The sequence below is a fragment of the Ictidomys tridecemlineatus genome, chromosome 5 (assembly GCF_052094955.1).
Source record: "Ictidomys tridecemlineatus isolate mIctTri1 chromosome 5, mIctTri1.hap1, whole genome shotgun sequence".
In the NCBI taxonomy this organism is placed as follows: Eukaryota; Metazoa; Chordata; class Mammalia; order Rodentia; family Sciuridae; genus Ictidomys; species Ictidomys tridecemlineatus.
Genome location: NC_135481.1, coordinates 66,526,747 through 66,542,369, shown reverse-complemented (window position 1 = coordinate 66,542,369; position 15,623 = coordinate 66,526,747). Strand labels below are relative to the sequence as shown.

The 15,623-nt window shown below is 38.9% G+C and overlaps 1 protein-coding gene and 1 long non-coding RNA gene across 7 annotated transcripts in view; one reads left to right on the top strand and one right to left on the bottom strand.

Annotated features, from left to right (window-relative positions):
• The window catches only part of Cdkl1 (cyclin dependent kinase like 1), a 51,654-nt gene that overhangs the window by 10,146 nt on the left and 25,885 nt on the right, over positions 1-15,623 (bottom strand). For all 6 annotated transcript variants that reach the window (XM_078050156.1, XM_078050155.1, XM_078050154.1 and 3 more), the window contains 3 exons: positions 4,712-4,784; positions 1,760-1,850; positions 791-991 (listed from right to left, as the gene is read on the bottom strand). In XM_078050156.1, the coding sequence (XP_077906282.1) occupies positions 791-991; positions 1,760-1,850; positions 4,712-4,784 (365 nt within the window). The remainder of the gene's footprint in view (positions 1-790; positions 992-1,759; positions 1,851-4,711; positions 4,785-15,623) is intronic.
• Positions 985-8,726, top strand: LOC120886231 (uncharacterized). Its single transcript, XR_013439008.1, has 4 exons — positions 985-3,974; positions 5,314-5,374; positions 7,101-7,305; positions 8,428-8,726. It is a non-coding gene; the product is annotated as an uncharacterized LOC120886231 (long non-coding RNA).

Sequence of the window (15,623 nt, the reverse complement as noted above, 5' to 3'; positions counted from 1 at the left end):
AAGTCAGAAGGTTAACAGTTGTATGTTTTCTCTCATATGGAGAAGTAGAGAGGAAAAAAGAAAAGAAAGGTGGGGGCAGATCTCAGGGAAATCAGTAGAAGAAAGGGACCAAGGAGTGGGATAGGGGAGGAGGGAGGAAGTGCTGGGGAGTGATATTGGCAAAATTATATTGTTATATTGTATATTGTGTGCATGTATGAATATGTAACAACAAATACCATCAGTATGTACAACAATAACCCACCAATAAAAAAACATGTAGGGAAAAAAGTAAAAAAAAAATTACCTTTAGGATACGTGTATAAGGTGTATATGAAATATAAATGAATTTCATGTTTAGACTTGGGCCCCATCCCTAAGATATCTCATTAGGTATTTTGTAAGTATTTTTAAAAAAATCCCAAATCTAAAAACTTCTGGTCCCCAACATTTTGGATAAGAGGTACACCATCTGTAAATGAAATAAACCATGAAAGCATTCTGTGAACTACTAAGCCCTAGCAGAAATGTTCCTATTGTTGCCATGATTATTTTTCAGAGGTTAACTTGGTCTAAACTATGCTCAAGAGAGAATCTCATGTCTTTTGGATAATTAGTAAATACTCAATATTATCATTATTAAAACAAACATGGACACATTTAATAGAGCCATTTCAATGAAGCTCCAAAGTTGTTGCCTTTTCCTAACCATAAAGAGGATCAGATAGGCCAGGAACTTGGCTCTGCCTGCACCGCCAACATGGGTAAAACTATGCAGTTTCTTAAATGGTGGAACAAAAACACTACTTACCCAAGGTTTTCCTAATCAGATAGAGTTGATCCACATCTGATTTCCCTGGCCACAGAGGCACTCCTGATAGCAGTTCAGCAAAGACACAACCAACTGCCCAAACATCCACAGGAGGTCCATACTGTGTGTCCCCCACTAACAGCTCTGGGGAGCGGTACCACCTGGTAGCCACATAGTCTGTGTAGTAGTCACTTGGTCCAGCTTGCCAGTGATAGAACATGGAAAACAAAGTGGTGGAAACCTGGAGTCAAAACTGGGAGGGAAAGAACTAAGAAAGCAAGTTTGCCCTCAAGCTTGTGGCTTTTTGAAATTGCTGTTCTCCATGCTGGTTGCACATTAAAATCACTTGGAATGTAGTATTTTTTAAAATTACTGATGCTTAGGCCACACCCCAGTCCAATTATATCAGAATCCTTGGGAAGGGCCTAGGCACATCAGTTTTTAAAGTTGCCCAGATGATTCTAATCTTCAGTTAAGGTTGAAAACTCCTCTTCTAAAATAGTATTTTTGGAAAGTATTATTTTAGTACAACCTGGTAGAAGCCAGAATAGCATACTTTTTAAAATATTTTTTGTATTTAAAATTTTTTTTCAGTTGTAGTTGGACATAATATCTTTATTTAATTTATTTATTTTTATGTGTTGCTGAGGATCAAACCCAGGTCCTCGCACGTGCTAGGTGCACACTCTACTGCTGAGCCACAACCCCAGCCCAGAATAGCATACTTTTTAATAACATTTTTCTTTGAAATAATTTTCATATAGCATACATATCTATCAAAATCACTGTATGTGTCTACATTTTCAAATTACAAATACATTATAGAATTCTGAAATTACACAATTCTAATTTATAGCAAGCTTATGCTTTAAATATATAAGAACTAGCTTTCTCTAGCGTCTAGATTCTTTAACATATCAAGACCATTTCCATCTTTAACATGTAACTAAAGAAAACTTCAATACTCACTCAAAAGCCGAGCAAATCCAAAGTCACAAAGCTTAATCACTGAATGTTTTGTAATAAGGATATTTTCAGGCTTCACATCTCTATGTATGCACTAGTTACAAAAACCATAACAAAATCAGATTACAAAGGAGTGACCATAATATATGACATAAATAAAACACCTCAACATTTAGCAAATAATGGATAAATCATTTGAATCTTTCATTAGCCTATTGGATAAGAGCAAAGCAACGACCTAAAATACATCTATTTCCATACCTATAGCTCGAATCATCCCCAAAAGGGTTCAAAAGAACCATCATGAATAATAAAAAGGAAAAATAAAAATAGGGCAGTCAGCAAATAAAAATATAAATATATGGCAACTAGTTAAATTTGAATTTCAGATAAAAACTCTTGGGTTTTTTTTTTTTTGGTCGTGTTAAGAATTGAACCAGGGACTCATGCATGCTAGGCAAGTACTCTACCACAGAGCCACATTCCCAGCCCCAACAAACATTTTTAGAATAGAAATATGTCCCATGCAGTATTTGGAACATACATATATTAAAAATGTAGGCTTGTTTATCTGAACTTTGAATTTAACTAGGAGTCCTGCCTTTCATCTGATGCCTGTAGGTGAAAGGGAAAATGGTAAAAGGCTCTGGGTAAGGCTTGTGTCAGTGTTGCAGGAGCTTCCAGTTGGTGCATAAGCAGAATTCACAATGGAGTTGCTGAGCTGAGAACACAGCTGGCCTGGTAAACAGGACAAGCCCTGGGCCTGCTGAGATAAGCAGGGAAGAGAAGGGTGGGAACCATGAGCTTGCCAGGAGATCTCCCTTTCAGCTCTGACATTTGTCCCAACAAGATAAACAAGAATAGGCAGCAGTCCTCACCCTCTGGGGAGAGTCGCTAGATGTCAGCTCTGCCCCACAACACATCTTGCTCACAGAGCTGTATCCACCCCTTGGATGTGCCTCCTGCTCCATAATTTAGACTGCAGTCACCTGTGGTTTTCAGACCGCAGCCTACATTCCTTAACAGAGTGGTATTAGAAGAACATTTGAGAGTCTTCATACAACTTTCTTATTAAATGATAATTTTCTTGACAAAAAACCAAACCAACAGCCTAAGTATTAATTGCATTTAAAAATTCAGTTGGGCCAAAATTACCACTCAGGATTGCTAATAACCTTCCCATCTCCCAAGTGTTTTTCTCTCTACAAGGGAATGCTTCTTTCTGCAACCTCAGAGACCCCTTTGGCACCCTGAAGCCCTGGGGTTATTCCTGACTTTCTAGAATCTGGAGATAGGAGAGGAGTTCTTCTTGGGCCTGGATGGTTCTCACTCCAAAGAATGGTAAGGGTAAAAGGGACAGGGCTATAGCTCGCAAGTGTGAGGCACTGGGTTGGATCCTTAGCACCACATAAAAATAAACAAATAAAATAAAGTCAATCTGTTCGTCTACAACTACAAAAAGATTTAAAAAACAAAATTTTACGAGTGAGAGATCAGCATCAGTGTTTTCCCATAAATATATATTAGTCTAGAAAATTTGAAAGGGGGCAATATTTTTATTATTCTATTATAATCTATCTAGTTTTCACAATTAGGCACTGAGGTCTCTTTTATCACTGGCTTCACATTTTACTATAAATGGGTACAACTGTGAATATCATGGTGACATATGGTCAGAAGTACTTGTAAGCAAGAATGTGCTCCCATTCTGTTCTGGGAATTCTTTACAAGTTTCTGCACCCTCCCCCATCAGCACATGGAGCCAAACAGAGCATTTGGGGCTCTCCAGGAAACTGTGGTATGCATTATATTTGTCTTTACTGCCTCAGATCATCTCCATGATGGCCTTCATGTCTCTCTCTGTCTCTCTCTCTCTCATCCTAAAATCTACTCTCAGGAAAGTACCAACCATTGTTCACAGTGACTAGCAATATAAAGTGTTAACTCTCACGGCTGTGCAATAATGATATTTTATTTTATTTTCAGTGCTGGAGGTCAAACCCAAGGACTTACACGGCCTAGGCAAGTGGCCTGCCACTGAGACACATCCCCAGCCCTGACAAGGATTATAGCCTTTGGTTAATGGAGACTCAGTAGGGAGAGGTGCTGGGTAACACTCATGTTTTCTCCACCTGGAAAGCAGCTTCAGAAAAAAATCATTTGGAACAGCCCAAGGAAGGGGATTTAGCCCTACTGGCTCAATTGATGCTGACACTTGGTGGGTTGACAGATTACAGCTGAGTTGCATTCATGGCCAACATGAAGTTCCAACACTGGAATTCATGTTTTTGTTGTTGTTCTTCTTCTTTTTTTGTGGTACTGGGAATTGACCCAAGGCCTCCACATGGTAGACAAATTCTCTACCACTGAGCTGTATGTCAGCCCTGGAACCTGGTTACCATGACAGGGAGTGGGAAGGATTGTCCTAGAGGGCACAACAGGCCTCCCAGAATCAGTGAAGTCACACCACAATAGTCCATTGTGCCTCTCACCAGCCCAGCTGTGGACAGGAGTACAAGAGGCTTCCACTGGGCTACTCCAGTTCTGACTTAGCACTCATATCTCACCAAAGCACTTGTGCACTGAGCTTGGGACTCCACCTACTACAATGGGCATATTGCCACCAAACAGGCAGAAAGCACCTTCTGATTTCAGAGCCTCTGCAGGGGGTACAAGTCCAATATAGACTTCAAGTGAGTAGGGATCTTTCCATCTTAGATTTGAGAAGTTTCTAAATAGATGACTATATTCTTAAAATAATTTGAAAATGCATGTCTTATAAAATTGAGCAAAAAAATTAAAAAGGAATCGCTAGATTAGTCTCTTTTTGCAACCAGGCTAATCAAAGTTTGAGTGAAAACTATACCCACAAAAGTATGATTAAAAATGTTGTACAAAGTTTCTCCTCGGCTTGAGAGAAGGCTTCTGTTTTCCAAGGGAGATCATGAGACTTACATTGTGTTTATGGCAAAAGTTTACAGCTTGCAGTGTCTGCCAAGTTATACTCTTCACAAGATGTTCTGGTACCCTAATAAAAATAAAGAAGCATCACAAACACATTCTTTAGTGTAGTTAGGGAGTTCAGTTCAAGAAAACGTAAACCAAGACAGGCTTCAGCAATGAAAAATCCCAGGTGACATAGTCACCTCACATGACAGGCCATCATTCCATGAATTTGAAATGTAAAGGGTGGGTAACCAGCACTTTACTGAATTCTAGGGACAGCATGTTAACAAAAATGCAAACATAGGTTTCTGGGAATCTGGGAAAACTGGGACTCTGCCTGGAAACTTCAGCTCCATTACTATATGGGGTGTGTGTGTGTGTGTGTGTGTGTGTGTGTGTGTGTGTATTATTTTTTTTTTTGGTAGCAAGTTAGTTAATATACAGCACAAAAGATGGCTGCTTATTTTTTTTATTCTTTTTTTTTTAAGATGCAACTTATTTTTTTCAAGTTGCCCCAAACTAATTGGTAAAATATTCATCTTCCATGCAGATGAATGGGCACTCAGTTTCTCCATATTCCTGAGTCATTTTTGTTTTGTTTTGCTTTTTAGGTAATAAAGATTTTTACAGATGAGAGCATGCAGCAAAAGTCAATCATAATTAAAAACCCAGGTAAGCATTTTGTTTCTTTCCCCATATTCTCTTGTAGGCAGCTGCATCCTGACATCTTCCTGCCCTTTCCTTTAACACAGCATCTAAACCCTGTACCACTGACCCCAGCCCTTCTTGCCTGACTCTAAGCTGATTTAATCAGTGCAACCAGAAGTCCTAGCAGGTGCTTTGTGTAAGTTAGGAAAAAGCACCTTTGTCTGGGAGTATTTTTTTTCCCCTGAGGCAAGGAGTGAAATAGACTACAGAGAAAATGTGTTTATTTTTCAGACTCTCACCTACGAGCTGGACTTACTGTTTTATGAATCAAAAATTAAATGACATTGTTGTGGTCCTCATCCAAGATTAATAAGTAAACCAGAGAGGGAACTCTTGAATAGTTGTTAAATGTGATCACAAAAAAAGTCACTTCTAGCCCCTGGGACAGGCCACAAGGCCACTGTTGTCACAGACCAGATGTTCAGGAAATCCTTTCAAGCAGATCAGAGGATGCTTGAACAGAATGGGACAACATAGCGGAAACGGAGAGGTCACCTTTAGGAAGAATAGCTGGCATTTCTGCATCAAGATTATATCTCTAGGGCTGGGGCTGTATTTCAGCGGCACAGCACTTGCCTAGCACATGTTAGGCACTGGGTCTGGATCCTCAGGACCATTAAAAAAAAAATCATATCTCTGGGCTGGAATATGGCCTCTCCAAATTATTTTGGTCTTAATGGTATACAGGCACAGATGCTAGAAAGAAGGCCTGGGGAAATGCCACTATACAGGATACATTTCAGGTTCCCTCAGCCTCCACTGTGACCAGAAAAAAAAATAGAATATATTTTAAATATATTTGAATTATTTTATATATTAAATATTAACATAAGGTTTCTGTGCCAGGCAACTTGTCTCTAAAATCATTTCCCAATAGAATTATCTGGAAGCTGGGCATGGTGGCACATGCCTATAATCCAAATGGCTCAGGAGGCTGAGGCAGGAGGATCACAAATTCAAAGCCAGCCTCAGCAACTTAGCAAGGCCCTAAGCAACTCAGTGAGACCCTGTCTCTAAATAAAACACAAAAAAGGGCTAGGGATGTGGCTCAGGGTTAAGCACTGCTGGTTTCAATCCCTGGTACCAAAAAAAAAAAAAAAAAAAAAGGAAGAAAGAAAGAAATATCTTTATATTATAAATAATAATAGCAGAAAAAATAATTGCACATCATTAATGCCCCTTTAATGCTGAGTACAGTATTACACAATTCTCAAATGCAGAAATCAAGTAAGCCCAGTTTATTAATCAGTTTCTTCTTTGTAACATGGGGCCTCAGATTCTAAGATCCCTTTAGCTGCAACACTCTGAAATGATAACAGGGTCAGGTTTTCCTGAGGGAGAAGGCACTTACAAATTCAGAAGAGAAAAGGGCTATAATCTGTGGCTTTGGGTGGGAATTGGAGGGGTGTGTGTGTGTGTGTGTGTGTGTGTGTGTGTGTAAAAAACGCCAGAGAGGGAACTGTTGAGTAGTTATGTTAAAGGTGACCACAAAACATCATTTCTAGTCCCTGAAAGAGACCACGTGGCCACTGTTAATCATAGACCAACCCCTCCCCACGCTAAAGCACATACACAGGAGAGTGAGTGCTGTGCTGGAAGGGGTGCTATCTTCTATAGGGTGGTTCAGAAAGCAAATATCTGAAGTAGGGGTTAAAGTCGTAAGAAGTGACCAGATATTTTAAAAATACAGCCACCAGGACTGTCCAAAAGATTGGATGTCAGAAAGGGAAGGAGCAGCACTTATTGACCTTCAAGAAAGGATTCTGAGAAGGTGATCATGAATTCAGAAGGAAGGCTCCACTGGACGTGTGAATGTGAGAAGCAGAAGCACATTGGTGGTATTTAGAACCTAGAACTGGATGAAGCCACTTGAGGAGTAAATACAGATAATGAAGGTAAGTTTTGAAACTCTTCAATGTTCAAAGGTTAAAAAAGGAGGGGGACCCAGCAAGGGAGGCTGGAGAGAGTGCAATGTCACTGCAGTCAGCTGCAGAAAGTGCTCCAAAGGACTTCTGAATTAAGATAACAAACTAAGCAAGCCCACCAGCTCTCTCCCCCTCCCCAAACCTGATTAGAATACACTGATGACATTTTTCTAAAGACAAAAGCCCACAAGTCATTCAACTACTTTCCAGAGTATAAGCGATAGCAACACATTTTGGAATCCAGAAAGCCGTTGAATGAATAAGTGACTTAACAGATTCTAGTAGCTGAAATATAAGCCATGAGAGGAGAAAGTGGAGAACTAATCATTTATCCCCAAATAATCTTCCATAGGTTAAGTACCAGCAGTCAAGATCTCTGTAGAGAACTAAGGAGGAGTGTAGAATCTACTTAGAAAACAATAAAATCCTCCAATCCCCTCTGCTACTCTATGCCAAGAGGGAACACTCTTTCCCATGCCCAGTGGGAAGCTGGAGATTTGTTTTCTGGAGGGAATGGACTAGCTTGGCATAGCTGGGATCATGGACACAGTTCTGAAAATGAGATCAAGGGCTGACTGCTAAGATTCCCCAGCTCTCTCCTGTCTTGGGACTGTGAGAAAGCTAGCAGTAACCTGCTCCCCAGTTATTCTCCAGGCAAAATACTGGAGAATCTTTTGCAGGGAAATTGTGGAGGGAAAATCTGAAGATTCTGACACTGGGATCATACCAGTAAATGGCCCAACTAGACAACTGACTCCACAGTGATGCTCAAAGCTTCCAATAGTTCCCTACTCTTAACCATGAGCATACAACCAGGGATTATATAACACCCAAGAAAACCTCTAATAAGAAAGGTACAAACAGAAGAAATCATCTTGAACAAACTATGGAAGATTAAGAGAGCATTTAAAAAATCATTAATTCTCAGAAGAATAAAAGAAGCTGTTGCATCTATAAAATAAGAATAGGGTACCATAAGAAAAGAAGAACCAGCACGAGTCCAATGCCCAAATAACAGAGGTCTAGAAAAAGAAAATAGAGCAAACAAAGGAAAGGAAATCAATAACAAAGCAATTAATTTTTTTTTCTCAGAAAGTGTCCATCAAGTACCAGAATAATGGATGAAAATCATGACTCACAATTTTCATAATCCAAAACAGTGAGAACAAAGAGGATTCTCCAAGATTCTGGGGGGAAAAAAGAATGGAAGAAACAGAACTTTGAAAAGGAATGGAAAAATAAAATTACTTCCTAATAGCCCAGAAGATTGAAGGCACTAAAACAATTCCTTCAAAATGTTGAAGGAATATTTTCAACCAAAACCCCAAAAACCCTATATGTGAAGGAAATATAAATCAAATGACAGAATAAAGACTTTTCAAACATTTCAAGGGCAAGGTCTTGGCTTTTTTTCTTTTTTTTCCTTGTACCTCTCATATGTTCTTTCTCTGGAAGCACACCACCAAAAAGAAGAAGTAAACTATAAAAGATTATGAGGAAGTGAGAAGTGAGAAAACTGGAAACCCAACACAAGAGGGAAGTAATGGGATCTCTGGCAGGATGGTGAAGGGAGATGACAAGGTAACTACAGGAAAAAAACCAGCCCAGAGTATAACAATGTGACTCAAGAGCCAGGCATGTCGAGGGTTGGCACCATTGTGCCCTCTGACTTAAGCCATCTTAAATATGAAAATACGTAATAAACAAGCTTAAGAGCTTCAAAAAGTCTGGGTGACTGGCCACACCTTCCAGGCTAAGGCAGAGTTCTTAAAAACTGTAGCCTATGCTGATGAGTCTAAGGAATTCACTTCATTCTGAAGTGTTGGTTTCCATTCTGGTGGTAAGTGGAGGCCATGGGGGGTTCTGGGGGCAGGACCTGCTCTGAGGGAAGAATAGTGATGAAGGGAAGGAGTCCCACTCTCTCATTCTTTACTAATTTTAAGACCCCCACTAGGTTGCTAGTTCAAACACCAATTTGAACTATATAATCACATATAAGCTCAAGCTTAACCTCTGAGGGAAGAAGGGCTTGAGCTTTTCTCCTAGGTCTGGTTCTCTTCCACCATGGGATCAGAGGATGAACCCTACACAAGTCATATCTCCAGTTCCTCTGCTCAGCAAATAGTGCTCAGAAGGTATTGGCAATCCAGGCTGGGTTTATTACTAAAGGCAATGTTCTTGCTTCCCTTGATCCTATTTCTAGATCTGGGAAGCTGGCAAATTCCATGAGACCAGGCTCAGTTGATGAGTTTAACAGACCCAACCTGGATTGCCAATACCTTCTGAGCACTACTTACAATGGGTAGTCAGGTGGTCTTCCTTGAGGTCTTCAGTTCAGTTGCCTTATTGAAAGCTACAGCTATCCCTTTGAAGCCCATTGGGCTATTGCCCAGCTCCACAATCCTTCTTCTAGGCAAGGTAGGATGGAATCCAACTCCTACCAATGGGAAGATATTAAAGAGGGGCAAGCTCCCAAGTCCTCCACCAGTGTGACCTCACTTCACTCTGCCTGTACTAGGAATTTTATTTTACCCCCAGGAACATAAATGGGTCCTAACTGATCAACTCCAAGGAGGCATGAGGGTAGGAGGCAGTATCATTAGAAATATCTAGAGTCTAGATTTCTGTGTGATTGTACCATCTTTTTAACCAATTAAGAGACAGAAGTGCTTGATCAAAAAAATTAAGATAACTCAGAGAGTAATGAATCCAACCATGAAGAAATGCAGAGAGAGTTCCAAGAATAACAGTAAAGAGAAGTCCCAGGAAGAAAGCTGGACAGTAGGCCTTGAGTATACCAAGCCTGAGAGAAGGAGAAGAGGACTTAAAGACAGGGTACTGCAAAGAAAACAAAGATGGATCTAATGGGTTACCTGATGCGATTATCCTATGCAAAGTTGTATTGAGAGACCATTGAAAGAGTGGGAGAGGGCTGGGGTTGTGGCTCAGTGGCAGAGCTCTTGCCTAGCACATGTGAGGCACTGGGTTTGATCCTCAGAATCACATAAAAATAAATAAATAAAATAAAAATATGTGTCCATCTACAATGAAAAATATTTTTAAAAAAGAGTGGGAAGAAAAAAGGTTAAGCAAAAAAGGTTAAACAAATTTAAAAAGGCAAATATTAATTTGAGAAAAAAGTACAAAATGAAGTCATAATGTAGCATAATGTTCAGTTAAAAGTAATATTTACATAGGTACAATAATAGGCATGATAATAGGGATAATGAATATTAAACTAATAAAATGTTAATGTAACTACTTGGAGGGATTAGAGTGGAGAAGCAGGAGTATAATGCCTTAAGAGACTAAATCTTCATCTATCAAAACAGGACTCCTACAGATAATGTTTAAAAAAGGATATCTTAAGAAATAATACACCAGGGCTGGGGTTGTGGCTCAGTGGTAGAGTGCTCATCTCTAATGCACGGGACCCTGGGTTCAAATCTCAGCAACACATAAAAAAATAAATAAAAATAAACTGCTTAAAAAAAGAAATAGTATGCCACTCTTTTTATATTAAGCTATATTGCTGAATTTCATTTGCTAATACTTTTGTTAAGGACTTTCCACCTACATTCATGAGAAATACTCATCTGTCATTTTCTTGTTTTGAAATGTCCTTATCTGGTTTTGGTGGAGAGCAGCCTCATAAAATTACTTGGGAAATATTCTTTCATCCTCTATTTCTTAAGAGTTTGGATAGGATGATTATGATTTCTTCCTTATATGTTGGATATAATTCACAATGAAATATTTTAATAACAGAGCTCAATTTAGCATGACGATAAGGAAAAATATACATCAACCCACTTCATAGGCCATAAGGTGAATTCATTCACTTTGGCAAAACCAATGACCTGGAAGTTCCATTTTGAGAACTTATAAAGGAAAAGCACAGAAAAGGGGAGAATCTGTAGGAAAATTTCATAGCAGAATCATTTATCATTAAACACTAAAGACAGCCTCAATCTTCAATATTGGAGGAATGGTTAGACATAATGTTATGTTAATATCTGAAGTCAATAATACAGCTAAAGATTATATTTCAACATATACAGAAATGCATATGAAAGCATATTAATGAAAGACAGAACTCGTCACAGGACACAGAGAATGTGGAGCTGGCAGGTGGCTGCCTTTGCCATGGTGTCGAGGCTTGCAGACACTTCATTCTGTCAGCACGTGGAGGCAGTATCCATTTCACAGTGGCAGGTGAGCATTAAACAAATTAAGTAGCCTGATATATAAAACCTGCAGCCAACTTTTTCACTCATGCTCAAGTCCTGGGTACCACCTAATGCTCTCCTTGTAGGCAATTCCATAAAGAAAGCCAATTTCTAATCCTTGTGGTGAGCAAAGAACTGGGATGCAAGAAGACAGGTAACTTGACTGGTTCTGTCATTAAGCTGGGATAACAGTCACACCCGTCTCCACATTAGGAGGGCCTATCACTACATACAACATCTTCAATCAGTCAAATACGACAAACCCAGCAATTATTCTCTTTTTACAGTTGCTTCGCATACCTCTGCCCAGATGAATTATGTGTTGATTTCTGCAATACTATTATTTTTATATACACATATAAAATATATTTGTTTTTTTTGTCCCTGGTTCCTACCTAGCTCATTACTCCCTCCCCAAGGTGGATCATTAAAACCTCTTCTCTTCCTCCACCTTTCTGTCAGGGAGCTGGCCATAAAGAAATTCTCTGGCCTAACCTTGTCTGATAAGTCAAAGAACCTTCTCATATCAAATGAGTCCTGTTCTCTAACTTGGAGGAAGGAATGCTGCACAAAGAGGCCAAGAAGAATCTAAATAGACAGGTCTGGCTGGGCTCTCCACCCAGTCTATTAGTATTTGTGCCTATGCAATGACGTCTCCATAAACACTCAAAAGGACAAAGTCTGGAGAGCTTCTGTATAGCTGAACACACGGAAGTTTCCGGGAGGGTGGCACACCCAGAAAGGACATGGAACTCCACACCTTCTCTCACACTTTGCCCTAAACATCTCTGTGTACTTGTAATATCCTTTATAATAAACCAGTAAATGTTAAGTAAGTCCTTCCCTGAGTTGTGTATGCTGCTTCAGCAAATTAATCAAGTCCAAGGGCAGAATGGTGCCCTGATTTATGGATAGTCATCAGAAGCACAGGTAAAACAACCTGGGGCTTGAGATTGACATCTACAGTGTGTGTGTGTGTGTGTGTGTGTGTGTGTGTATGTGTGTGTGTGTGGTGGGTGGGGCAATCTTGGAGACTGAGCCCTTAACCTGTGGGATCTGCTGCTGTCTCAGAACTGACTTGAATTAAAGAACATCCAGCTGCTACCTGCTGCAGAATTGGTTTTTTGGTTGCTGGTGGGGAGAAGTCCCTTCATCTTTGGAGGTCACAGAAGTCTATGTTGATCGTGGTGTGATAGCAGAGGAAAACAGGTGCTCTGTTTTTCCTGACGATACAGTTTCACAAAATAACAGTGTTGTGACCCTTATGTCCTGATAACAGGATTGAAATGAACAGAGAGAAACAACTGCTGTATGAAAGTGAAGAGATCAAACTGATTTTAAACAAACAAACAAACAAAAACCCCACCTTTTCAGCAATCTAAGATGGGAGAGATGCTAAAGAAAGAACATGTATCTTGGGGCTGGGGTTGTAGCTCAGTGGTAGAGCGCTTGCCTACCATGTGTGAGGCCTCGGGTTTAATTCTCAGCACCACATATACACAAACAAGTAAATACATAAAAATAAAGGTTCACTGACAACTAAAAAATATCTTAAAAAAAAGAACATATATTTCTTCCCACACGTTCTCAATTACAGAAGACCTCCTTTGCACTGCTGTTCTTCTCACACTTGTGATGTTGCTAATCAATCAATCAATCAATCAATCAACCTTCATCAAGACTTCATTTCAACAGAAGGCTACAACAAAGATGGGTGAAGGGTGAGGAACTGGTCAAGCCCTTATGAGAACTGTATGTTATTAGGAATTTACCCTAAAGAAATATTCATAGAAGTGGTTATCCTATCTGTATCTGTACACAAGCAGTTTCCTACCATGTATGTTTTAGCAATAGTTATGATTTTTTTTTTTTGGTGCTAGGATCTCACACATGCTAAGCACAAGTATGTTCTTTTATGTTTTGTTTTGTTTTTGGTACCAAGGATTGAAATCAGGCCCACATCATTAACCACTGAGTCATATCCCCAACCTTTTTTATTTTTTATTTTTTTTTATTTTGAAACAGGGTCTTGCTAAATTGCTTAGGGCCTCACTAAGTTGCTGAGGCTGGATTTGAACTTGTGATCCTCCTGGCTCAGCCTCCTGAGCCACTGGGATTACAGGTATGCACCATCATTACCGGCACAAACATGTTCTTAATGGCTTCACTATGTTACTTTGTAAAGCTATATCAATTTTCTATCATCCTACACTTCAATTGTTTCCAACTTTTTCATTTAAAACACTACTTTAACAATAGATACTTTGGTAGCTAAATCTTTTGCACATATACATTATTGTCTTATGGTAAATTATTAAAAGTAGAACTTCTGGGTTATGTTGCCATTGTGACAATTTCCTCCAGCAGTGTACTTATAATTTCCTTTAACAATATTAGGATTTAGAGTTTTAAAGTCAAAGCAACTATTTTCAAATGCAAATCAAAACACTGTGATGATGATTATTCTTTGAAATCATTTCATAAGTATCAAATTTATTGGTTTGCTAATACAGTCAGGTCATTCCACAAGTATTGCATGTATAGAGTGCCAAGTACTCAGCTAGAAGTTACTGGAGATATACAGGTGAGAAAGGCCCAACCAACTCTTGCCCTTGAGGATTTTATAAATTTTGGGCAAATGGGCTCTATTATATAAATAACCCCAGGTGCTAAGAACACTGAAGGACTGTTGACTCTCCACAGTGTTCTGACACACATCATAAAGGAGTTGTGCTTGGGTTGCACCTGAAGCACAGCAGGAGTTTGCTAGGTGGCATAGAGAAGGCAGGGAACCCAGGCTGAGAAAATACCATGTCCTAAATCCAAGAGTGCAAATGGTTTAGTGAGGCAAGATTAGGTTTTATGGAGCAAACTAGTGAGAAATGGGATTAGTATTGAGACTTCATTACACCAGTAAGAACTGAGGAACTATTCAAGGATTTTATATAGGGATGGATTGTCACTTTGTATTTTAGAAATTTATATTTTGAAAATATAGGAAGTGATCACAGGACATTCTTGAGGTGATGTAGTAAGCTAAGAAGGACCCAGACTGGCAGCAGGCAGAGACAACAGCATCAGCTCCTTCTCTCTGTTGATATTATCTGACAGATCAAATGAGAAACTAAAGGATAATCTGTTTCCTGACCTCTAAAGTACTAGATCATCAATTCATAGCATTATGGAGCTGGAAGTCCCCTTAAATTTCACCCTAAACTCTCATTTTTTACAGATGAGGACAATGTAAGCAACTTGACCAAGATGAATTTTGACTGTGAATGCACTTACAAAGTTTTATTTTATGATGTGAGATTTCTTACCTTGAAAATTAAAAGATTCTTATAAATTTCAAAATCTTTGCTTGACATCATTTAGCATTTACTTCATAATAATAACAACTGAAAATTTGAGATTGCATTTAAAATAAATTGGAGAATTGATAAATATTCAGTATAATGGAAAGTGACTTAGTTTTGAAACAAAAAATAATCCTCAAGCTTCCAAATAAATGGGTATGTCTGGTTAAAAATAAATCTTATTTTTCAAACTTGCTCATTTAATAGTGTTCCTCAAATAAATCTTGTATTTGATAAACCATGGCACTTTCTCATTTGGAAACAAAGTGGCTTTGACTAATCACAGTGTCTATTGTTCCTTCCCTTTTTAAACCCACCTTCATATTAAAGCATCTTCTATTTCCTGAAACATATGTAACCTATTTTAGTTAGATGGCTTTAAAAATACCTGCTTTCAAAACTCTAAGCACCTGTTCTTTTATTCTGCTCAAACTATATGCCAAAAATACCCCCCAATTGCTTTCGATCCCTCAGTGTTCCAAGCCACTCAGCCTAACATGACTAACCAAACTCCCTGTAGTATCTCCCTATTCCCAAATAGCCATGAAAACTATACTATAAATTTTATTGCAGTATCACTTACAAGCTGTCAAAAGAGCAAATATCAACACAAAATGTTTTATCCTTTGAACACACAATTATTCTGTATCAATGACTTTCTGAAGGGAGCTGTCTGTCCTCTTGGCTGTCTCTGGTTGGGTAA